General features: G+C 35.7%; 1 protein-coding gene across 4 annotated transcripts in view; it reads left to right on the forward strand.

The window, feature by feature from the left end:
* The window catches only part of ATP9A (ATPase phospholipid transporting 9A (putative)), a 155,113-nt gene that overhangs the window by 76,512 nt on the left and 53,735 nt on the right, over positions 1–24,866 (forward strand). For all 4 annotated transcript variants that reach the window (XM_001369149.4, XM_007475725.2, XM_007475723.2 and 1 more), the window contains 2 exons: positions 81–193; positions 17,180–17,392. In XM_001369149.4, the coding sequence (XP_001369186.2) occupies positions 81–193; positions 17,180–17,392 (326 nt within the window). The remainder of the gene's footprint in view (positions 1–80; positions 194–17,179; positions 17,393–24,866) is intronic.

The raw sequence follows: 24,866 nt of genomic DNA on the forward strand, positions 1-24,866 counted from the left end.
GGAGGTTGCTTCTTTGATGGAATGTTTCTCTTCCTGGAAGTGGGCTTGGTCACTAATTTTAGGAATTGTACTTGTGACAGGGACTCTTACCCAGAATGAGATGGTCTTTAAACGACTCCACCTTGGAACAGTTGCTTATGGATTAGATTCAATGGATGAAGTACAGAGCCACATATTCAGCATATACACCCAGGTAAGGTAATTCCAGGTTGCTATTTTTTTAAAAATTGCATTTCCCCTATATTCTTCATATATTGATGTTCAGTTAAATTTTTTCTATGATAATCTATCCAGTATACTTTCTTTTATGCCTTAGCTGATGTTTATCATCTAAGGGTTGTTGAACAAAGTTATTGCTGTTTCAAAGAGTCTTAAATTATTTTGATGTATGGATGGAAAACACTTTGTTGGAAGAGACTCGAAGTTGACGTTTCATACTACTGAATCAAATGCTTTAAAAAAAACCAAATTTACCTTCTGTATTAGAATTGATACTGGGTATCAGTTCTAAGGCAGAAGAACATAAGGGCAAGGCAACTGGGGTTAAGTGACTTGCCCAGGATCACATAGGTAGGAAGTATCTGAGATCAGATTTGACCACCCAGGACATCCTGTCTCCAGGCCTGGTTCTCTACCCACTGAGCTACTTAGCTGCCCTATAAAATGCTTTTAAAAAATCAACAAATAGTAAAGCACAGTTGAATCTTGTTTTCATCTTTCAGTCCACTATGAGATGGTAAATATGTGGTCTGTTGTATAGTGTCTCTTGCTAATGCTAGCCTATTTCCTTCTAGTGCCCTTTCCTGATCCCCTTAAAACTAGTGACTTTCTTCTGTTGATTATCCCCAGCTTATTATCCTTTATTTGTTTTTGTTAGCACTATCTTCCCCTTGAGATCTTGAGCTATTTGATAGCAGGGACTTTTTTTTTGGCCTTTGTTTATATTCCAAGTCCCTGGAACATAGTAGGTGCTTAACAATTCATTGTTGACTTATTATCAAGTCAACAATTATCAGTATCACCTGGACACAGGTCTAGATGATTGATTATTTGAAGATAATCTAATATACTGAAATGCTAATGAGTCTTGGGAAAATGTAATGATGATAACTGACATAGAGTCTTTAAAGTTTACAGAGTTGTATAGAAATGCTATTTCATTTCAGCTTTGTAACTATCATTCAAAATAGGTATCACCAGTGGTATTTTTCCCATGTTAGAGATGAAGAGACTTGAAACTCTAGTAAGTGTCAAAGTAAAGATCTGAACCCCAGTCTTCCTGACTTGGAAGTTCAGCTTTCTAGTCATTATGCATTATTATCTCTCTGAAGTCAGTATGCTATCTGGATTAAAATTTATTAACCAAGTAAATGAAAAGAGGAAATAGAATACTTAAACAATTTCATCTTAGAAAAATAAATCGAACAAACCATTAATGAATTCTTAAGAAAAAACCCCTAGGGCCAGATGAATTCACAAGTGAATTCTACCAAAACATTTAAAGAACAATTCATTACAGTACTATATAAACTATTTGAATAGCTGAAGAAGGAATTCTACCAAATTTCTTTTATGACACAAATATGGTATTGCTATCTAAACCAGGCAGAGAAAAAAAAACAGAAAAACTATAGACCAATCTCCCTAATAAATTTTGATGTAAAAATTCCAAATAAAATACTAGCATACTACACCATGACCAGGTGGGTTTTATACAGAGTTGCAAGGGTGGCTCAGTATTAACCAAACAAATGAAAAGCCATAGAACTTTAGAGCTGGAAGGGTTCTTTAGAGATCATCTGATGATCCTCCATTCACTAGAGCAATGAATGGCACTACCATGTTGACATCTAATTTTAACTTCTTGATTGCCAGCTGCCAATCATAGTAGAAACACTAGCATTTCTAGGTTCTAGCTTACAGACATAAAAATAACTGCTATTGTACTGAAGCAGGAAGTACAATTAAAAATTGTTAAAGTAACATTACCATTTAACATTGTAAAATTTAAAATTAGGTTTGACTAAATATGAGAGTTATAAAAGTAAGATTGTAGTTGCTGTTTATAAAATATTAACCCTTAAGTCAGAAAAACTGTTAGTAGCTTTTATTTAAAACTCGGTAGAGATATGAAATATAGGAAAGAGGTAGGAAAAAAAATCACCTAGCTACAAATATCCTAATCCTAAACCACGAATGCAAATCCAAAAGCGAGTCTCACCAGAATCCAAAGTCCTAATTAGGAAGCTGAAATCTGAAGAGCCAGGAGACATTGAAAAACTGCCACGAACCTTCAGTGCACATGATGCTTAGACCTCCAAGAATCTCACCAGAGCTCACACTGAAGAGAGTATCCCACTGAAAGAGGGTCTCCTCCCTGAAGCCCCAAGGAAGCAAAGAGTGAATCTTGTCCTTTGGTCTGGCCTTTTATAGTGTCACTTCCTGTCTCTCTTCCACTTCATGGGAACCAGTCACAGCCTCCCAATTTGCCTAGCACTGACCAAGGGGGCAGTGCTTGTGGCCTTTGGGAGTGTGAATTAGCAAGTGACTTGTGAGCTCTTACTTAATGGTTAGCTAGCTACTAAGTAGAGGTATTTTAAATTCTTGATTTGATTAAAGTTTGCTGATTGATTACACATTAAAAATAAACTGAATCTAATTCTTCATAACACCAATAATTTGCTCTTTTAAAACAGAATATTAGGCAAGACAATGTTACAGGATTTAGTTGGTTGTATGAAACATTGTTATAAGTGGGCAAGCCCTGGGGCAAATGATATTAGTGGGTTTGGATTGAAATTTATTAACAGTGTTGATTTCAGAACAAATCTTATGGGTACTGTGCCTTTTCAAGGTGTAGTAATAATGCCATCTTACACTTTTACAACTCACAAAATATCTTCATATACATTATCTCATTTGATCCTTCCTACAACCCTCTGAAGTAGTCAGATACGAGAGTGGCATCCTTATTTTACAGATCAGGAGACACATTCAGAGCAGTCCAAGACTCACTTAAATTCTTGTTTTCCCAAGACCATACCCAACATTTTTTCCATCATGTTATCTAGCTGTCAGATATCCCATTGGCATTTCAAGCTCCTCATATCCAAAACTGTACTTATTATCTAAACCCACATTTCTTCCTAACTTCCCCATTTTTCAAGGATGATCTCTATTTCTTCATTTTTTAGAAAGATTTGCAACTGTAAAGATATCCTGAACTCTTCCCTGTAATTCATCTATCTTTAGAAGTCATTTGCCCATTTTCTCAGTTCTACCCCCCCAAATATTTCTTGTATCTGTCTCCTTTTTCCTTCACTCATATCATAACTATTCTAGTTCTGGTGGACAGTATCCAAGTTGGGATTTAAGTCCAAGATGTCACTGTGAATTCTGTAGTCTAGGAAACTATATTTCCTCTCTTCTATGCTAGCTCATAGTAATTAAAAAAATATACACATATGTATACATATAAACAATATGTTTATGTATTTATGTGTATGTGTATGTGTGTATATATATATGCAAGCATCAAAAACTGACTGAAATATTCCAAGCCAATAGAAGAAAAGATCTTGGAGTGGGAGTTACAGTCGTATCTGGTCTTGTGACTGGGGAAGAACAGCAAAAAGGTATCCTGGTAGGAAAAGAGCTTACATATTTAGGTCCAGTCATACAAGAAGCATTGTGATAAAGTTTTTGAAGCCTTTGTCAAAGATGCTACTCCACTTTTGTGGTGAGAAATAATTCTTTCCCACTGTGTCCCCCCCCCCCCCCCCCGGCTCTATAAAAAGATGATGAAGGGACAACTGGGTGACTCAGTGGATTGAGGGTCAGGCCCAGACCAGAGATGGGGAGGTCATCTGGGGTTTAAATCAAGATACTTTCTAGCTGTGTGACTTTGGGCAAGTCATTTAACTCCTATTGCCTAGCCCTTACCACTCTTATGACTTAGAAACAATACGTGGTACTGATTCTGAGATGGAAGATAAGGGTTTTTTAAAAATAAGAATAAAAACATGGTGAATATTAAAGCATAAGATTTCTACAGGTTTTGTTGTGAGCAAAGGTATATATGGTTTGATTTTTTCCCCCTCAAAGTATATTATGCCTAAATTAGCCAAAAAATTTAAAAGTTAATGACAATGGGACAGCAAGGTGGCTAAGTGGTTAGAGAGCCAGACCTAGAGATGGGAGGTCCTGGGTTCAAATCTAGCTTCAGCCACTTCTTAGCTATGTGACCCTGGGCAAGTCATTTAACCCCCACTGCCTAGACCTTACTGCTCTTCTGACTTGGAATCAATATACAATATTGATTCTAAGATGGAAGGTAAAGGTTTTTTAAAAAGAAAAAAATTAATGACAGGGTTAAGGTGGGGGGGGGAAATGTCAGGTCTAAAATATATCTCTTAAAGTGTTTTCAATTTTTATGTTTTCTTTTATCTCTTCATACATATATACTCATACACATGTATCTAAATTTTAATGAAATGAGTCAACAAGCATTTATTGAATGCCTGTTGTTTGCCTATTATGTTTTTAACCTTTTCCAAGAGTATAAGTAGAAGAAAATGTGTCAACCTATAGTGCTAGAGGTCATTTTCCTATTGGATCTTCCTTATACCTATGAAATCACAGGTCTGTTCCCTATGGCCTATCCCTCTCTTCCTATGAACTAGGCACTGTGCTCCTTGTTGTGAATACAAATCAAGAAATGAAATAATCCCTATTCTTCAGGCATATATAGTTTGTTTAAGGAGCTAACATGTTTGTTTATAAGTATTGATGTGCTTTTATCATTTTTAACAGGTCATAACTAGTAATAAAATTTGCATTTTGATGTATTTTAGAGTTGACAAAATATTTTCATATTCACATACTTATTTTATCTTCACAACTACCTGTGAGGTAGGAAGGTCACATATCACCATGATAAATAGAACATTGGCTGTATCTTACAGCAATATTGATAGTTTGAATTGATATAAAGAAGCAAATTCTTATGAAATCAAAATGATGTCCTTGAGGCACAGTGTTTTAGAATGTAAAATGTACCAATTGAGTTCAAGAATGTAAAGCTAATGAAAAGAAAATGTACTATCCTTGATGGTTTCCTCCTGTTGCTTAATCGATTCACACTTTAAAAACCCAAAGCTATGACATAGAATTAGAACAGTACTCTGAGCAGTCAGATTATATTTCCTCTTGTTTAAACAAGTAAAACCCTTTGGCTTTAACAAATAGAGTAAGTACAAAATAAACCCAGGGTAGTGAAGGGGGGAGGGTGCTAGCAGTGGGGAAGAGCAGGAGAATCTTTAGGTAGAAAGTGGTGTTTCAGCTGTGTCTTGAAGGTAGTAAGAGATTCAATGAGGCAAAGATTGGGGCTGAGGAGAAATGCCTTCCAGGGATAGAGGATATCCAAGGTACAGATACTATTGCAGTAACCACCCCAAATCCTGATAATTGTTGAATACAAATTCTTTCTAAGGGAAAGGTGGCAACGGCGCCAATGTAACTTTCATTGACCTGTGCAAACGGTGCCAATGGGACTTCATTTTCCCCTGCACCTCCCTATAAGGTTTCCACCTCCTGCTTTGCTCTTCTGATCCCCAGCATCTGATGAGAAGAGGAGGGATCTTCCCTCAAACCTTGGGCCTTCCTACTACTTTACCTGTTTGCTGCGAGAACAGGAAGAGCAAAGTCAGTCTGTAGCAGGACTTCTGTCTTCCGGCATACCATCTTCAACCTTCAGAGGGAAGAGAAAAAGCAAAACAAGCACCTCCATTTGATCTTGTGCTCATTCCTAGTCATATCTAACACATTCCAAAAATTCTGAACACCTGTAGGTCTTCAATCAAACCCCATTCTCCATCACCTACCACCCAATTCCTTATTCCCATCCTCAACCCTCTCACCCCAAACTTGCAACCAAATGCTTTTCATCCCCTTTTGCTCTGTTCTTTGGAATGCTTATTCTTTAGGCAACAAAACTTGCCTTCATTTTAAGTCTTTTCTTCTCTAGTCCTGTCTTTTATCAATAATAGGGATATAATTCCCCCTGATGACACAGCCTTCCTGCCCATCCTTTCCACTTCTGGCTGCATCTTCACTCATTCTCCTCAGTTTATTGATTAAGGTGGGGGAATTGAAGTATTCCTTGCTACCCATTGCCATTTCCAATTCTTTTCCTACCTCCATCACTCTTTTATTTATCCACCTTTGAGTTTCATATAATTCAGATATACTGACCAACCCAAATTCTGGTAATTATTGATTATAGACCTCCAATTCACTCCCCTTCTTTCCTTAGTGAGTTCAATACCTCTCTCACATTTTTTTTCTTCTCTTTAACTTCTGCTTATTAGCTCCCTAACCTCAACAGTCAAGGGAAAGAGAAAAACAAAATAGTCTCCTCAAGTTTCTTTGAAAAAACAAATGAGAAGAATAACCTTCCTCCAGGTCTCAGTTTTCTCATCTCTAAAATGAGGATTTTGACCTATGGTATAAGGTCTACTTCAGCTCAGACATTATTTTATAGGATTCTTTGTTCTAGGATCTGTTGCAAGTTAATTTCCTGTCAGACAGAAGGGAGAAAAGAAATGGAAACAGGTCCTTCCTACAAGGAAAATGTACCATGCCGTTGACTTCTGTCTCCTTGAACAAACTCATAATGATGTTTCTGAAACTAAAATATCTATTTATATAATCCTCACAATATTTTTGTGAGGCTGCTTATCATAGTGGATTGAGAGCTAGTCTTCAAACCAGGAAGACTGGGGTTTAGGTAATGCCTTTGAAATATACTAGATATATAACCTTGGGTAAGCCATGTAATCTCTTAATGCCCTAGGCAACTTTCTAAAACAAATGGCAAGTATAACATAAGTTGCAGAGAAGGTACTGACCTGTACTGGTAGACTTTCCTTTCTAGGACTTCACGATCCAAGTGAAAATCACTGATTTAGTCACAATTACTATTTTTTGAAAATCTTATTTAATTAGTCAATTTAGAAACATTTTTTCCTTGGTTACAAGAATCATATTCTTTCCCTCCACTCTACCACTCCTCCCCTTAACTGATGTGCAATTCCACTGGGTTTTACATGTGTCCTTGATCAAAACCTATTTCCATGCTGTGCATGTTTGCATTAGGGTGATCATTTAGAGTCTACCTCTCCATTCATATCCCCATAGACCCATATAATTAAGCAGTCGTTTTTCTTCTGTGTTTCTATTCCCACAGTTTTTCCTCTGGATGTGGATAGTGGCTTTTCTCATTGATCCCTCCAAGTTGTTCAGGATCACTGCATTGCCACTAATGGAGAAGTCCATTACATTCAATTGTGTATCTGTCTCTGTATATAATGTTCTCCTGGTTCTGCTCCTCCAACTCTGCATCAATTCCTGGAGGTCATTCCAGTTCAAATGGAATTCCTTTATTTTTTAGGTTCATTATTCCTTTGAGCACAATAGTATTCCATCACCAACATATATCACAAGTTGTTTATCCATTCCCCAATCTGAGGGCATCCCCTCATTTTCCAATTTTTTGCCACCACAAAAAGTGTAGTTATGAATATTCTTGTATAAGTCTTTTTCCTTATTATCTCTTTGGGGTACAAACCCAGCAGTGCTATGGCTGGATCAAAGGGCAGACAGTCTTTTAGCACCCTTTGGGCATAATTTCAGATTGTCTTCCAAAATGGTTGGATCAATTCACAAATCCACCAGCAATGCATTAATGTCCCAACTTTGCCACATCCCCTCCAACATTCATTACTTTCCTTTGCTGTCATGTTAGCCCATCTGGTAGGTGTGAGGTGATACCTCAGAGTTGTTTTAATTTGCATCTTTCTAATTATAAGAGATTTAGAACACTTTTTTCATGTGCTTATTATTAGTTTTGACTTCTTTATCTGAAAATTGCCTATTCCTGTCCCTTGCCCATTTATCAGTTTGTGAATGGCTTGATTTTTTGTACAATTGATTTAGCTCCTTATAAATTTGAGTAATTAGACCTTTGTCAGAGGTTTTTGTTATGAAGATTGTTTCCCAATTTGTTTCTTCCCTTCTAATTTTGGTTGCATTGGTTTTGTTTGTACAAAACCTTTTTAATTTTATGTAACCAAAATTATTTATTTTACATTTTGTGATTTTTTCTAACACTTGCTTGGTCTTAAAATCTTTCCTTTCCCAATGATCTGACATATATACTATTCTGTGTTCACCTAATTTACTTATAGTTTCCTTCTTTATAGTTAAATCATTTATCCATTTTGAATTTATCTTGATATAAGGTGTGAGATGTTGATCCAAATCTAATCTCTCCCATACTGTCTTCCAATTTTCCCAGCAATTTTTATCAAATAGTGGATTTTGGTCCCCAAAGCTGGGATCTTTTGGCTTATCATAGATTGTCTTGCTGCAGTCACTTACCCCAAGTCTATTCCACTGATCCTCCTTTCTCTCTCTTAGGCAGTACCATATTGTCTTGATGACCACTGCTTTATAGTGGGACTGCAAGGCCACCCTCTTTCGCATTTTTTTTTTTCATGATTTCCCTGGATATCCTTGGTCTTTTGTTCTTCCAAATGAACTTTGTTATGTTTTTTTCCAATTCAGTAAAAATGTTTTCTGGCATCTCAATGGGTATGGCACTAAATAAGTAAATCAGTTTGGGTAGGATTGTCATTTTTATTATGTTAGCTCATCCTACCCATGATTAATCAATGCTTTTCCAATTGTTTAGATCTAGTTTTAATTTTGTGGAGAGTGTTTTGTAAGTTATGTTCATATAGTTCCTGTGTTTGTCTTGGGAGATAGATTCCTAAGTATTTTATATTGTCTAGGGTGATTTTAAATAGAATTTCTCTTTCTAATTCTTGCTGCTGAGATGTGTTGGAAATATATAGAAATGCTCATGACTTATGTGGGTTTGTTTTGTATCCTGCAAATTTGCTAAAGTTGTTGAATATTTCGACTTGCTTTTTATTTGATTCTCTAGGATTCTTTAAGTAGACCATCATATCATCTGCAAAGAGTGCTAGCTTGGTCTCCTCATTGCCTATTTTAATACCTTCAATTTCTTTTTCTTCTGCAATTGCTACTGCTAGTGTTTCTAGTACAATGTTAAATAATAGAGGTGATAATGGGCATCCTTGTTTCACTCCCAATCATTTTGGGAAGGCTTCTAGTTTTTCCCCATTGCAGATGATGTTTGCTGATGGTTTTAAGTATATACTGTTGATTATTTTTAGGAAAGGCCCGTCTATTCCTATACTTTCTAGTGTTTTCAATAGGAATGTTGTATTTTGCCAAAGGATTTTTCTGCATCTATTGAAATAATAATGTAATTTTTGTTGCTTTGCTTGTTGATATGGTTAATTTTATGGATGGTTTTCCTGATATTGAACCATCCTTGCATTCTTGGTATAAATCCTACCTGGTCATAGTGAATAACCCTTGTGATCACTTGGTAGAGTCTTTTTGCTAGTATTCTATTTAAGATTTTTGCATCTATGTTCATTCAGGAGATTGATCTATAGTTTTCTTTTTCTGTTTTTGACCTGTTTTGGCTTTGGAATCAGTACCATATTTGTGTCATAAAAGGAATTTGGTAGAACTCCTCTTCTTTGTTTATTCTGTCAAATAGTTTGTATGATATTGGGATTCATTGTTCTTTGAATGTTTGATAGAATTCATTTGTGAATCCATCTGGTCCTGGGGTTTTTTTCTTAGTGAGTTCTTTGATGGTTTGTTCTATTCCTTTTTCTGACATGAGGTTATTTAGGTATTCTATTTCTTCTTCTGTTAACCTAGGCAATTTATATTTTTGTAAGTATTCATCCATATCACCTAGATTACCATATTTATTGCCATATAATTGGGCATAATAGTTTTTAATGGTTGCCTTAATTTCCTCTTCATTAGAGGTGATGTCTCCCTTTTCATCTTCGATACTGTTAATTTGGTTTTCTTCTTTCCTTTTTTTAATTAGATTGACCAATACTTTGTCTATTTTATTTGTTTTTTTCAAAGTACCAGATTCTAGTCTTATTTATTAAATCAATAGTTCTTTGACTTTCAATTTTATTTATCTCTCCTTTAATTTTTAGGATCTCTAATTTAGTCTTCATCTGAGGATTTTTAATTTGTTCACTTTCTAGCTTTTTAATTTGCATGCCCAATTCATTGACCTCTCCCCTCCCTAATTTGTTAATATATGAACTCAAGGATATAAATTTCCCCCTAAGTACTGATTTGGCTGCATCCCATAGATTTTGAAGGGATGTCTCACCATTGTCATTTTCTTCAGTTAAATTATTGTTTCTATGATTTGTTCTTTAACTAACTGATTGTGGAGAATCATATTCAATTTCCAACTAATTTTTGATTTGCCTTTCCTTGTACCCTTACTAATTATTATTTTTATTGCATTGTGATCTGAAAAGGTTGTGTTTATTATTTCTGCTCTTTTCCACTTATTTGCAAAGTTTTTATGCCCTAGTACATGATTAGTCTTTGTGAATGTACCATTTGTTGCTGAAAAGGTGTATTCCTTTTTGTCCCTATTTATTTTTCTCCACATATCTACTATAATTTTCCCAAGATTTCATTTACTTCTCTTACCTCTTTCTTATTTATTTTTTGGTTTGATTTATCTAGTTCTGATAGAGAAAGTTTCAGGTCTCCCACTAGTATAGTTTTTCTATTTCAGTCTCTAAATCTCTAAAGTTTCTCGTTTAGAAATTTGGATGTTATGCCATTTGGTGTGTATATATATATATATATATATATATATATATATATATATATATATATATGTGTTGAGCAGTGATATTTTCTCATTGTCTATACTGCCTTTTATCAGGATGTAATTACCTTCCCTATCTTTCTTAACTAGATCTATTTTTACTTTGGCTTTCTCAGATATCATGATTGTGATTCCTGCATTCTTTTTCTCACTTGATGCCCAGTAGATTTTGTTCCATCCATTTACCTTTACCCTATGTGTATCTACCTTACTCATGTGTGTTTTTTGTAGACAACATATTTTAGGAATTTGGTTTATAATACACTCTGCTATTTGCTTGTGTTTTATGTGTGAGTTCATTCCATTCCCATTCAGAGTTATGATTACCAGCTGTGTATTTGCCAACATTTTGATTTCCATTTCTAGTCCTGCCCTTTCTTCTTTCACTTTTTTCTTCTACACCAGTGTTTTGTTTTTAATCAGTCCCCCTAATTCCCACCCTTATTTTACTTCTTTTTCTACCCCTCTCCCTTCCTATTTCCCTCTTATTTTCTTTAGGGTCTTTTTAAAGTGCTCCCCCAACCCCTCCTTCCCATGTATTGCTTCCCTCCCCACCAGTCCGTTTGTTACCCTTCCACTTCTCTATAGGGAGCAAATCAATTCTCTGCTGCAATGGATTTGATTGTTCTTCCCTCTTTGAGTCAATTTAATGCATTTAAGAATTAAGTATTTCCTATTTCCAACCTTTTTACCCTTCCAGTGTATTAGTTTTCTCCCCCACTTCTGCCTTTGAGCTTCTTTATGACATAAATTTATCCCATTTCGCTTCTTTTCCCATTTCTCTTAGTAGTAGCCTCTTTTTCCCCCTCTAGTTATATATTGTATTTGTTCAGTCCTAACAGGGCTTTTCTGTTCTGCTGTTTGATCAGGTTAATAAGATATTCCCCAGCTGACAGCAGAAGCTGAAAAGGAGTTAGGCTTGTCAAATTTGTTCCATATAGTTTGCTGCTCCCTTTGCCCCTTAGAGCTTAGTTAGCAAAGTTCTCAGATCAATTTATGTGGGAGGGATGTTGGAGCTTGAGATTCCCTGCCCTCTGAAGGCTTCTTATCTGTCCTATTGATGAGATTGATCCAGGGCAGAGGAGTTGATCTGCAAAGGTGGATGTGCCCTGAGGCCAAAACCTCCAAAAAGGGGTGGGGTAAGATGGAGTGTCTTGGCTGTGTTTGGACTGCCTCCTCTGGGCTTCTCCAGCTACCTCTTCACTGCTTGTGTTCTATGCCCTGAACCTGGCACAGCTTTGCCAGCAAGGTACTCCCTCCTGACTAGCACCCTTGCTTGCCCAGAGATTCCAGCCACCACTGGAGGCTCAGCACTGTAGGTCGGGGAGGGGTCCTGGGACCTTCCTTCTTCCTTCCCCTTAAACCTGTGTGTTCTAGAGTTCAGGCTTTTTGGGGGCATACTTTTTAAGTTGGGTCCAGGAGGAGGGTTCCCTAGTTCTGTCCTATTGTTAGATTTGGTTTTCAGTCCCCTCAAAGCATTGTGTTTTTGACCGGTGAGGAAGGGTTTACAGATGTCTGAGCTGTTGCATCTCTAAGGTGACATCTTGACTCCCAAGAGCCTGACATTTCTCTAGCCACTATTTCTATCCCTTATAATATTATATAAAGTATGCTGGAGGTAGGAGGTGAAGAAGATTAGGTAAATTAATTACCACTAACTATACTTGGTGGGGCAACAAACCTATGTCATAGATGCCACTTGGTGACAACTAAGGTTTTATTCTGTCACTCCTTGCCTTTTTATTTTCTCTCTTCTTAAGTTGTAGAATGTATTTGTTACAAGGCATCCTGGAACATGGCATTTAGAATGCTGCAGCCAAGAAGGAACTCGGGACATAGAATGCAGAATATTAAAGCTACAAGGATCCTTAGAGATCATGAAGTTAAATTTCTTGATTTTTTGATAGGCAAATCAAGGTGCAGGGAGATTTTCTTAATTTGTTTCTTTCACTGAGTTTCATTATTCAGAAGAATTTTCTATTACCACTTGGAAGCATCATTGGTTTTGATGGTAGCTTTTACTTATTTCTTCTTCCTCCTCTCCATTTCTGTACCACAGATGCATGAAGTAGGCAAAACTCTCCAAGTACTTTCAGCTACAATGGATTGTTCTTTTCACTCAGGTTGAGATTAATTGCACTGCCTTACTCACCAAATGATTGACCTAGATTCACTAAGAAATCATGTATACCACCCATCTATCACTAGTTAAACAGGGCAGAAATATAACCAATGTGACAGTGACATGACTAAAATTTTCTCATAATAAAGTCTTGAGATGATAGCCAAACCTTGATGTAACACGACAAAAATGCTATTTGCCTGACTGCTCACATATAATATTAAATCATTCTTCCTATGAAACTAGCTGATCCTTTTAATTGGCTTTTTGCTGAAAGTAGTGTTTTAAAGGAAGCAATTAATGGTTTTAGGTATGTATGTTTGTAAAGTAGGTTTACTGTAATTTATACAATAGTTGTATTTCTAAGAATTCAGTTCAAATCAAGAAACACTTGGAATGGATGGATAAGAACAATTTTTTGCACTGACCATGAAGGTGGCTGAAGCAGGTTGGTCAGATGTCGAAGACACCAAGGTCATTTACTGCATCCTGGGCCATTTCCAGGCATTTTGACTTTTGTCCTACTACTGGGTTGTGTTGACTTTGGAAGAGTGAGGCTGACAACTTTGAACATCTCTGCCTCACTTAAATCTAATTCATGCCAAGTCAAGAATGATAAAAAACAATAAAAACTTATTAAATAATTATGGGAAGAACTGTGCTAGGTGCTAATGATACAAACTAAGAAGGAAGTAGTTCCTGTCTTTAGGAAGCATACTTCTATCTAGACATTAAGTCAAGAAGCCTTAATTAAATGCCTACTCCAAATCAGGCATTATGCTGGCTAAAAAATACTAAGTGAGAAGTAGAATTTTGTAAATTATTGTTTGAAAACATAATCATTCTCCATGGAATTTGCTATTTTTAGAGTAATAGTGCAGGCTTTAGCCAAGGAAGTAATTTTTTTTTTTTGGTTAAATAAACAGCTATCCCCTTAAAGAAAATACTTAAAGTATTAGAGAATTTCCTTGGGCAATTAAATTGCTTAAGTTCACACCACCACTTGGTGTCACAGGTGAGACATGAATCTGATCTTCCTGTCTCTGAGGCCAGAGCTTTACCTGCTAAACAGTATTGCTTCTTCCATAATTAATCTTTTGTAGAGAGTTAGCTTTCTGTCAAAGCTAATTGACTTTTTCAGAGTTATAGAAAATGCCAGATGTTCCAGATTCTAAGTCCAGGACTTTATCCATTGTATCACCCTGCTCTTTTCTAAATAGAGTATGCCTTTGTATAATGAATAAACACACTGGGTTTGTTAACACGATCAAGGAATGTAATTGAGTATCAACTTTGCCACTGTTTTCGAATCAATAACTTTTAAAAATTGTATTCATAGACATTCATAGAGAGGAATCATATATATGATTTTAAATCATAGAGTGGCAGCTGGTGGACATAGTGGCTAGACAGCTGGCCTAGAGTCAGGAAGAACTGAATTTGAATCCAACTTCAAACACTTAATACCTGTGTGAACCTGGACAAGTCACTTAGCCTCTCTGGGAGCTTGAGGTTTCCTCATCTATAAAATGGGAATAGTAACACTCTCTATCTAACAAGATTATTGTGAGGAGCAAATGAAATGATATATGAAGTGCTTTGCACATCTTAAAGCACTATATAAATACTAGGTATTATGTTATAAGTATAATGTTACAATAATATTATAAGCATAATTATTTAATTTATAAAATTTTCCTGGTTTTGGTCAGGTAAATAAATAAGTTGGGCTAGAAAGCTATGTTTTTCTTAAGAGATTTAAAAAATTTTGCTGACAACTTCTTCCATGTCATAAAGCGAATGGAGTCAACTAATCACTTAATATCTCAGTTTCTTTATTTGAAAATATAAGTTATTTGATCTCTGTGTTCCTCTGACACTTTGAAAAATAAATAAGATCAGATTTGGATGAGTTGTTAACTTTTAAAAAATGCTTTAAAAAAACCAGAATATTTGAATGACATTTCTTTTTCTTTAATGGTTTGGGTTATCATTCCTTGTTTATTTACAGATTATGTAAATTTTGTATAATATGCATTGCAGGCAGTACTTATTTTGAGAAAAAAATGCTTATACTCTCTAACTTGAAATTTAATTTTTTAAAAAGATTTCTTCTAACACAGCCTAGAATTAGCCTCTCTAAACATTAATGAGTGCCTTTTCCAATAGCTCCTGATTTCCCTTTTGTGAGCTGTGACCCAGTAGAATTACTCTATGCAGAGATCTGAATGTCCCACACATCTAGTTGTGTTTGGTTATGAAATCTTTTCTGACCTCACATGAAGCCTTTTTATTTTCCCTATGAAAGGGACTAATGTTTTTCCCCAGGGCAAAATGTGTAGTAACCTGCCTTCTTGGCTACTACATCTGTTTTTGTTTTCCTCTGGCATTTTTTTTTAAGTAAGAAGAAATGTGTTTGTGTTAAAGGACTTGGGGAGAGGGTATAGAGATAAACACTGTAAAATCTGAAACTCTTCTATGAGACCAGTTAGAGAGACTGAAGAGTGTGCCTTCTTGAACTGATAGAAATTGGTTGTAAGATATCAGTATTATTAATGTTCTAAGAGTTGGCAGACCCATATGTGTGTTTTTACTTTGAAAGTGCTTGAGGGACAGCTAAATAGCACAGTACAGAGAGCACTAGATCCGGAGACAGGAGGTCCTGGGTTCAAATTTGTCCTCAGACACTTCCTAGCTGTCTGACTGGGCAAGTCACTTAAACCTCATTGCCTAGCCCTTACTGTTCTTCTGTCTTCAAATTGATACTAAAATAGAAGCAAAGGGTTTAAAAAAAAATAAAAAGAACTTGAGAATTCTCATTATGTGATCATACTAATCCTTTGAGGGAAGACAGCTTATTTTAGGAATGAGGAAACAAAAACACAAGGCTGTGACTTGAATTGCTAAAGGTATTGAAGGACTAGCACCTGACCGTGAGCCCAATGGTCTACCAGACTCCAAGTGGTTTGTATTTTTGGGAAACTTTAGGCCACCTTAGTCGTTAGTTAATTTTTGTGGGTGTTCAATCTGATTTGGAAACCAATTCATGTGTGGTTTTCTTCAGTTGAGATGTTAATGGGAGCTGACCACATCTGACTTCCTTGTGTAGGGGATTATTTTATTTATGAAATCCAGAACATTTCCTGTGGCCAAAAGCTTTTATGTGTCTAAATTCATTGTTGAAATAAGTACTAACATTCCAAACCTAAGTAATTATTCTATTAACTATAGTGATGATTGGTTCCACTGACAAATAGTAATATTCTGGGTCAGTTTATGTTCTGAGTAATGTGTAAATACCTAAAGGACTCATGTTTTCCAGTTTAAATTATTAAACTTACCCCAGTTGCTCGTGATGAATTTTTACATCGTGATGATGATAATTTTCTATAAATCTTTGCTCCTTTCTATATTCTCAGTGAAATTTTTTATAATTAAAAGCACTTGGCAAATGATGATTCATTTTAACTGTAGTTCTGATTCATTACTCTAATTACTGTTACCATGCAATGCCCTTTGACCTGGAAGCGAAACTTTTGTCCTCTTGACACCAGAGGTTAACCGAACAGGAAGCCAGAGCACTGTGTGTCCCCTCAGTGACCAGTATAATTTAGTAATTGTCTAATTACCTGAAAAGTCTGACGCTGCTACTAAAAATAGTATTAAAAAAATGAAATGAAAGTCATTTTCTAGTTTCAGGAAACCCATCTGTTTTCTATTTTGGGGCAACCATGTGTTCATGTATCTAAATCTTGTTCATTCTAAAATATCAAACCACTTGTCTTTCTGTTGAATGAAATGGCTTTTCAATGGAATATCAAATCTTAAAGACTTTGTAGACATTTTGAGATACTAGGTTTCTGTTAGCTGTGGAAATAGTAGATTTGCTATAGATGATCCTTTAGCTACCAAAAGTGGCTGAGAGGTTTGAGGACCAGTATATGTGTGTTCTATTTTTTATTCTTTCTATATTTTTCTCTGCCAAGAGTCTGAGTTAAATACTAAGTCATTAATTACCTGGAAAAGTGGACAGTTTAGGGGTCAAACAGGTATACTCCACCTGTGAAAAACATTGAAAGGAATTCTTGAAAAAATATTTCCCAAAGCATCCCAAAAGGTATGTGCGTGATATATGTCTCTATTAGGAGAACTAGAGAAGGGGATCAAACTCCAGCTGGGGTTTTCCTTCTTTGAAGTCTTTCATCTTTAATCATCTCTCTTTTTGTTTCTTCTCTCTCTAGCAATCTCAAGACCCACCCACTTTAAAGGGCCCTACACTTACCACCAAAGTCCGGAAAACCATGAGTAGCCGTGTTCACGAAGCTGTGAAAGCAATTGCCCTCTGCCATAATGTTACACCCGTCTATGAATCTAACGGGGTCACGGATCAGGCAGAAGCGGAGAAGCATTACGAGGACTCGTGCCGGGTATACCAGGCTTCTAGCCCAGATGAGGTAAAGCCTGAAGTCAGCTAAAACTTGGGATGTGGGCCATTCCTTGCATGTTTTTACAAGCTTGAAATTGGCAATTTCCCAAGGAGTTATCAGGAAACTAGGAATCAGGGTAGATAATTGCTAATGAAATAGAATGAAGACAAATGGCTGGATGCAGTGTTTTGGGATAAACATGCTTAGAAATAAATGAGAGAATTAGTTGGACTTTTAAGTAAGAAGTTTTTGCCTTAAGATAAGTATGGAATTAGGAAAGAGTAAGAGGTCTTGATTAGCAGCCAGAATGGCCAGTGTTTAAAAGGCATGTGGTCCAATTTAAAAGCCACATACCTTTAAGAAGTCCTTTCATGTTGAAGCATATTCTGTTGCTAAATCCAAAAGAACTCATTTGTCTCCCTTCATAGTGAGTGTAGACCCTGGAAACAGAGTTGCCCGTTTTATGTTTGTTTATAATGAGCTCTAATTAGTTTTCCTTCCAGTTTCTCATATAGTTAAGAATGCCCATTGCTTCCAGGTAGAGGTTGCTCACTCAGCAGGAAAAGTGTTTTTATATCCTCTGTCATGCTGACTTATGATATAATTTACAAAATTCAATTATTCATTCTCCTAATTATGTGAATATTAGGACCGATCATTATATAATTATTAATTGTGACATGATTAATTAATTAAGAAGAACTCATTTGTATGTAATTCTCAGCAGTTTACAGAGCACCTCAGCACACTAGTGAGCTGGATTATACAAATATTATACCCATTTTAAAGACAATGAACTGAGAGCCAGAAAGGGAAAGCAGTATGATTATAGACCCACAGGTTCTCATTGCCAAGATTCCAGATTCAGGTTTTTAGATTCCAAATTCAGCAATCTTCCTATGATGCCAGACCACACTCAGGGGCAGCTAGGTGGCACAGTGGATAGAGTGACTAGCCTAGGGTCAGGGCGATTCATCTTCCCGAGTTCAAATCTAGTCTCAGACATTAGTTTTGTGACCCTGGGAAAGTCACTTTACCATTTTGTCTCAGTTTCCTCATCCCTAAAATGACTTAGAGAAGGAAATGGCAAACCATTACAATATCTTTGCCAAGAAGACTCAAAACGGGGTCACAAAGAGTCAGACATGATTGAACAACAATAGATCACACTCTCCAAATTCTTACTCTACCCTCCTAGTGATTATCTAAGATTTGAGACTGAATTGAAACATTAAGCTACCTTTTTTAAATGGACAGACCTTTAAGCTTCTCTACATCAGAAGTGATAGCACTGAAGTCAGTTACAGAGGTCATTTTCCTTGGTTACCTGTTCAAGCAAGTTCTGTTTTATAAACAGAAAATATTTAGAAACTTAACTTTCATTTTAAGCAAGATAGACCACCTGAAGGAATGGTAGGCTTTGATAAATATTGGGCATAATTATGTAGTTTATATGGTAGATAGTCATTCTAGAGCCACCTATATTGATAAAATGACCCATTAAGCATGGCTGTACTTGGGGTAGTTTTTTTCTTTTTTTTTCAAAATAAATGCAGATCTGATCTGATAGAGCACCAGATTTGTAGTCAGAGGTCTTGTATTCAAATCCTAACTCTGTTGTTTAACTATTGTATAAGCTTGGGAAAGTCACTTGTCTTCTTTGAGCCTCAATTTCCTCATCTGGAAAACGAAGGGTGGAAAGATAAGGTATTTTAAAGTGCCCTTTTAGTTCTGGATATTTTCACATTTCTGCTTTAAAGAGTTGCTCTGATATGTTTAGATGTCCTTATTTTGCCTCACAGTTAACCTCTGATACTCTTAGTTCAGGAGGTCTTAACCTAGAAACTATGAACTTAAACATTTTTTTTAATAACTATTTCACTGTAGTTTTTTTTTTTTTGTGATTCTCTGCATTTTATTTTGTACATTTACAGACATTCTGAGAAGGGGTCCATAGAGTTCATTAGACTGCCAAAGATATCTATGACATTCAAAAAGATGAAGACAATTAGATCAATCATTAAACATCTATTAAAAGTGATTTTTGTTTAGAGAACCACGTGAAGGATACTGGCGGAAGGGAGTTAAGAAATGCTCAATGCCGGGGGCAGCTGGGTAGCTCAGTGGATTGAGAACCAGGCCTAGAGACAGGATGTCCTGGGTTCAGATATGACCTTAGACACGTCCCAGCTGTGTGACCTTGGGCAAGTCACTTAACCCCCCATTGCCTAGCCTATACCACTCTTCTGCCTTGGAGCCAATACACAGTATTGACTCCAAGATGGAAGGTAAGAATGTAAAAAAAAAGAAATGCTCAATGCTGTCATGGAGCTCATAATCTTGTAGGGGGAGAGACACAAATGCTCCATACTGAACACATTAGAGACATGGAACAAAATTTGGGTGAAATCTTAGATGTTTCTTTTGTCTTGTTCTCTATTTAATTTTTCTTTTATTTCACTTGAACTAAAAATTTGGAGACTGAAATTTCATGCCACCATTGATTATTCCTAGGAGTACCATAACTACCACATGCCTTTAACTTGTGGCAATGGAATTTGGACCAACTTTTTCAGAATTTAAAGATTTCATTGCTGTTGCACATATTAAATTTGGAAATGTACAGAAATTCACATTTTCTCCCTGGTCTACTTGCAGTCTCTATGTGACTTTCCTAAAAGAAAACAATAGCAACAACAAAATCCTAAGCCAACTATAATTATCAAAAATATTTTGAATTAATGGGTTTATTTTGTAGCATACCTATTTTTGGTTTTCTGACAACTCTTTTAGTTTGAGAGTTGGTGAATAAAGGCCTTGGTAGGGCCAGAGGATACTAGGTGGAACAGTGTGTTGAGCTCTGAGCATAGAGTCAGGAGGACCTGAGTTCAAATACAAAACAAATCCAGCCTCAGACATTTACTAGCTGTGTGACCCTAAGCAAATCAGTTAATCTATTATTTGTCTCAGTTTCCACAACTGTAAAGAGGGGATATTAGAACATCTACCTCCCAGGGTTGCATGAAGATCAAATGGATTAATTGTAAAATGAGTTAATGAGCAAATGAGTTAATAAGTAAATAAGTTAATGAGTAAATGAGTAAAATGCTTATAATAGTGCCTGGCACACATTAGATGCTATATAAATGCATATAATATATAAAAACATATATGAATATGCTATAAATATATCTAAAATTTATAAATGTTGCAATTATATTATTACTGAAGAATAATAGAGAAATACATAGTGCATGTATTTGGACATTATACAAATATACACACACAGACATATATATGATTTGCCAGAATACTAACTCCTTGAGAGTAGGGATTAAAAATTATTTTTATATGTAATTCTGGAAAAAAACCAAACTCTTATTTAAAAAAAAAAAGGGAGTAGAAATTGCTTCATTCTTTGTGCCTTCAGTGCCTAGCATACTCCTTGGCATAGACTTAATGAATGTTTGTTGATTGATTGTTGATAATTTCCAGGCGTTAATTTTCATATTACTCATAGGATTTCCTAATATGGTTTGAAAAATTGGATGATGATTTGAATTTTCTTATTTTTTTTAGTAGTACTTCCCATGTTTTTGTGTACTGTCCCTCTCCTCTTCCCCCTAAGCAGTTTGATATATTTCTATATTACATGGTGCTGTAGAAAAGCAAAGACCTAGAGTCAGGAGAGCTGAGTTCAAGTTCTGGATTTGTCATTTGTTTAGCCAGGAATAAGCAGTCCTATTGCTTTGTTCTTTTGCCTCTGTTATGCTTATTTAGGGTTCCCAAGTCCCCATATCTATAAAATAGGGATAATACCAATCATATAAGTAACTGTTAATATCATTTTCCTCTTAAGACCTAATTCAGAGTTGTATCTTGACATCAACTATTTGAAAAGTTGAAGCATTCTTCTTTTTCATTTTCTCATTTTTAAACTAAATTATGAATTCTTAGTGACTTTGGAAAAATAAATATTTTTGGCTGAAGATGAACTAAAGAGAATACCTTAAAGTCATTCATGATGCAATACTTTTTACTGTTAAACCTTAGAGATCATTTACTCTCATTTCTATTTTAGCATGAAACTGAATTCAGCTTAAATAGAATTCTTGAGAAAGCCTTACTGTTTCTGAATTCCTCCTGGACTAAGTGAAAGTTTTACTAGGGTTGGAAATCCTCCCTTTGAAATTCGATATCAATAAAATATTTTAGGCAAGGTCAGTTTATGAAATGCATACAGAAACTTGTATTCATTTTATTCCAAAGCTGTGAGAGTAATTTCTACCAGTTGGCACAGATTCATTTCCTGTAACAGAAAGCAGGATTTCCTAAATTTGTTTCCTGTGCACATTCTGCTTTAGAACCCTTGAAGTATCTTTTATTCAGATATCGATTACAGCCTCAGGGGTACTGATCCTTCACTGGCAGCCATACAGTAACTAACAGGGGAAATTAAGTAGATATAATCTGATCAGAGATAAGTGTGCCTGAGATCCTTGAGCAAATACTCTTTAACCCTGACAGCATTCCACAATTTCTAAGACTCGGGGGGGGGGTAGGATGTGGGGGGCCAAGTATGTGGCGATGGGGAAGTTGGTGATAGGTGATGAATTGATTAAGGTTATTGTTTTAGTGGCAAGGCAACTAAGGCATGGTACCTCCAAAATAGGGACTTAACAGCAAAGGATGATGGACTTTAGTGTCTGCAAAATGAAATCTATTGAAGAACATTATTTGGAGCTTTTGAACACTTTGGTAATTTGAGAAAGGGAGCAAATGAGGGATTTCCTCATGAAATGCAGAAGCAAGAGGTCCTTTAACATATGGAGATATGTGTGGTATCAGTTGCTCTCCATGCCCTCTCATGCAGCAATCCATAGTCTTACTGGACTATTATTAGATTATGTTAGATCCAATATTTGATGGTGAGTACTTCCCTTTATAGTATGCTTTTGCTGTTATCAGAAAAGCTTTACAGACCAAGTTCTATGGCTCATGTGACCCCAAAATATAAGAGCTGGAAGTATGTTTAGAAGATAGAGTGTTAGAGGTAGGAAGGATAAATAACTGGACCAACACTCTCATTTTATAGATTAGGAAACAGACCTAGGGAAGTATAGTGATTTCTTTACACACTTGAATGCAGGCCTTTTTTAAGATCAGTATTTTAAAAAAAATCTAAACCTTACTGTTGATGTTTCTAAAGTGTTGACTTAGATTAGAATTGGTTATATGGTTAAATATTAGAAGTGAATTATTTGTTTACAACCTAGGGAAAAACTGATAGCTTTTCATTACTCAAAAACAGGTGCTAGCCTATTCATGGTAGACTTTACTTTGAAAATCACTGGGCTACTTGGAAGAATAGGAAATTACATAGTTGTCATTGAATATGTCTCCAGTCTTTGTAGTATGATGTACATGTTGCCTCTTTATGGTATGGATCTTATTTAAAATGTTAAAGTCTTATGTCTGTGATTATGAAACTGAACAAGCTTACATTCTAGAACAAAAGAATTTGTAGTATGCTATAGTTTTAATTCAATTCAACAAATGTTTATTTAATGCCAATATGTGCAAAACACTGAACTAACTGAAATCTTTAATTTGGGGAAGTAACATGTGCATTATTCATCATTAAAAATTAATTTTTGCCTTGTATTTTAAATGCTTTTACAGTGACTAAGTAACCTTGGATTCTTGTCAAAAGAGTGAAACATTTAATGGATTCTGGCCCAATACCTAAACACATATCACTATATATAAGAGAGAAATAATTAAAACCTGTCCCCTGTAGTTTATTGCTGCTCATAGAAAAAAAAAAGAAAGGCATTTTTTTGGAAATCTTTGATCCAGATTCATTTGATTTAGAGTTTTGTTTTGGTTTTAAGTAGGGCAAAACCTTGTTCTACTTATCCTATTTCACTATTGAAACCAATCCAAAATGGGAGCAAAACATGGAGTTGGATGTCCCTCTCTGCAGTTTCCAGAATTTGGTTTGTGTTTTATCTGTTCAAGTTAACATGGGCTGCAACTTTAGTACCGTTCCTTTCATTCAGACAGATTGCTTTAAGATGTTTGGAAGTCAGTTTGAAGAGTGAGGCTCTAGATGAGGAAATTAAATTCAATATACCATTTATACCTATGAAGTACCTACTATGTATACATTGTCCGGTTCAAGGATGATTTATGGTGGTCTCCACCTTTAAGAAACTTAATTAGGTTGAGGAGTTAAGACATGAACACAAATAATTATAGTATAAAGTAGAATGCACATAAGTAATAGAGGTACAAACAAAATGTTATGAGAGATCTGAGGAAGAAGAGTTCCTGAGTCATAGAATCTTAAAATGTGTAAGAACCTAAGAAATGATCTAGGCCAACCTGTATTAGAGTAATATTGATTTGAAAAACCATTTATGTAAACATTATTCCATCACATACTACCATAAGGATCATCCACAACAGTGGCGTCAAACTGAAATAGATGGAAATGCAGAAGAAAAACATATGATTGATCATGTGGTTCTATGGGGATATGATAGGGGTTTTGGTGTTAAAATATCACTCTATTGCAAATATAAATAACATGGAAATGGGTTTTGAACAATGATATATGTATAATTCAGTGGAATTACTTGTCAGCTCTGGGGGGGAGGAGGAAGGAAAGAGAGGTGGGAAAGAACATGAATCAAATAACCATGGAAAAAATATCCTAAATAAATAAATAAAAACTCAAATAGAAATAGGGACCAATAATTAAACAATATACAAGGACCTCCATGGGCCACATATTGATTTAGAAAACCACACAAGTTTAAATAAGAATTTTTTATTAGTATATCAACCATTAAAATCAGAGAGGAGAATTATATTTTGATCTGATTTGAGCCACACTCAAGAATTTTGTGGGCTACATTCAGCCTGCAGATCGTGTGTTTGATATCTGTTCTGTAGGACCTTCCAGAACTTAAAATGTTTTTAGGACTTGCTGGATGTGTCATTCTGGCATGGACCAGACTAAGGGGAAAAAGAGGAAAAGAAAGAGAATCTGGGAGTCAGATGCATAAAATGCAGCTTTTGATTAGCTGGGTTAAATATCTTGCCCTTAGATGGGAGAGTGCTATTTTGCCAGTTGGAGATAGGTTAAGGATCACAAAGGTTAGATGACTTCTCTGGCAAAGAAGACAAATTGGACATGAAGAAGTACCTTGTTCTTAATTAGGGGGAATCCTATGGTCCTATACAGAGCATAATGTGGCCTTCCCATTCCAGTGTCCAAATTATCACTGGATTCTCTCTTGTACTTCTGCTGTTCCTGTAATGGTTTTTATATGGTCATTAAGCATATGATATCTCTGATGAATGCTGAAATGCCCCACAGTAACTGGATGGAATAGGAGACATGGGCAAAATTCCTTCTTTGGTCCTGACTCCAAAGGGGAGAGAACCTTTTATTAGTTCTCTACTCTTCAGTCTCCAGACCCATTGGTCAGAC

Source organism: Monodelphis domestica, chromosome 1 (genome assembly GCF_027887165.1).
Source record: "Monodelphis domestica isolate mMonDom1 chromosome 1, mMonDom1.pri, whole genome shotgun sequence".
Classification (NCBI taxonomy): Eukaryota; Metazoa; Chordata; class Mammalia; order Didelphimorphia; family Didelphidae; genus Monodelphis; species Monodelphis domestica.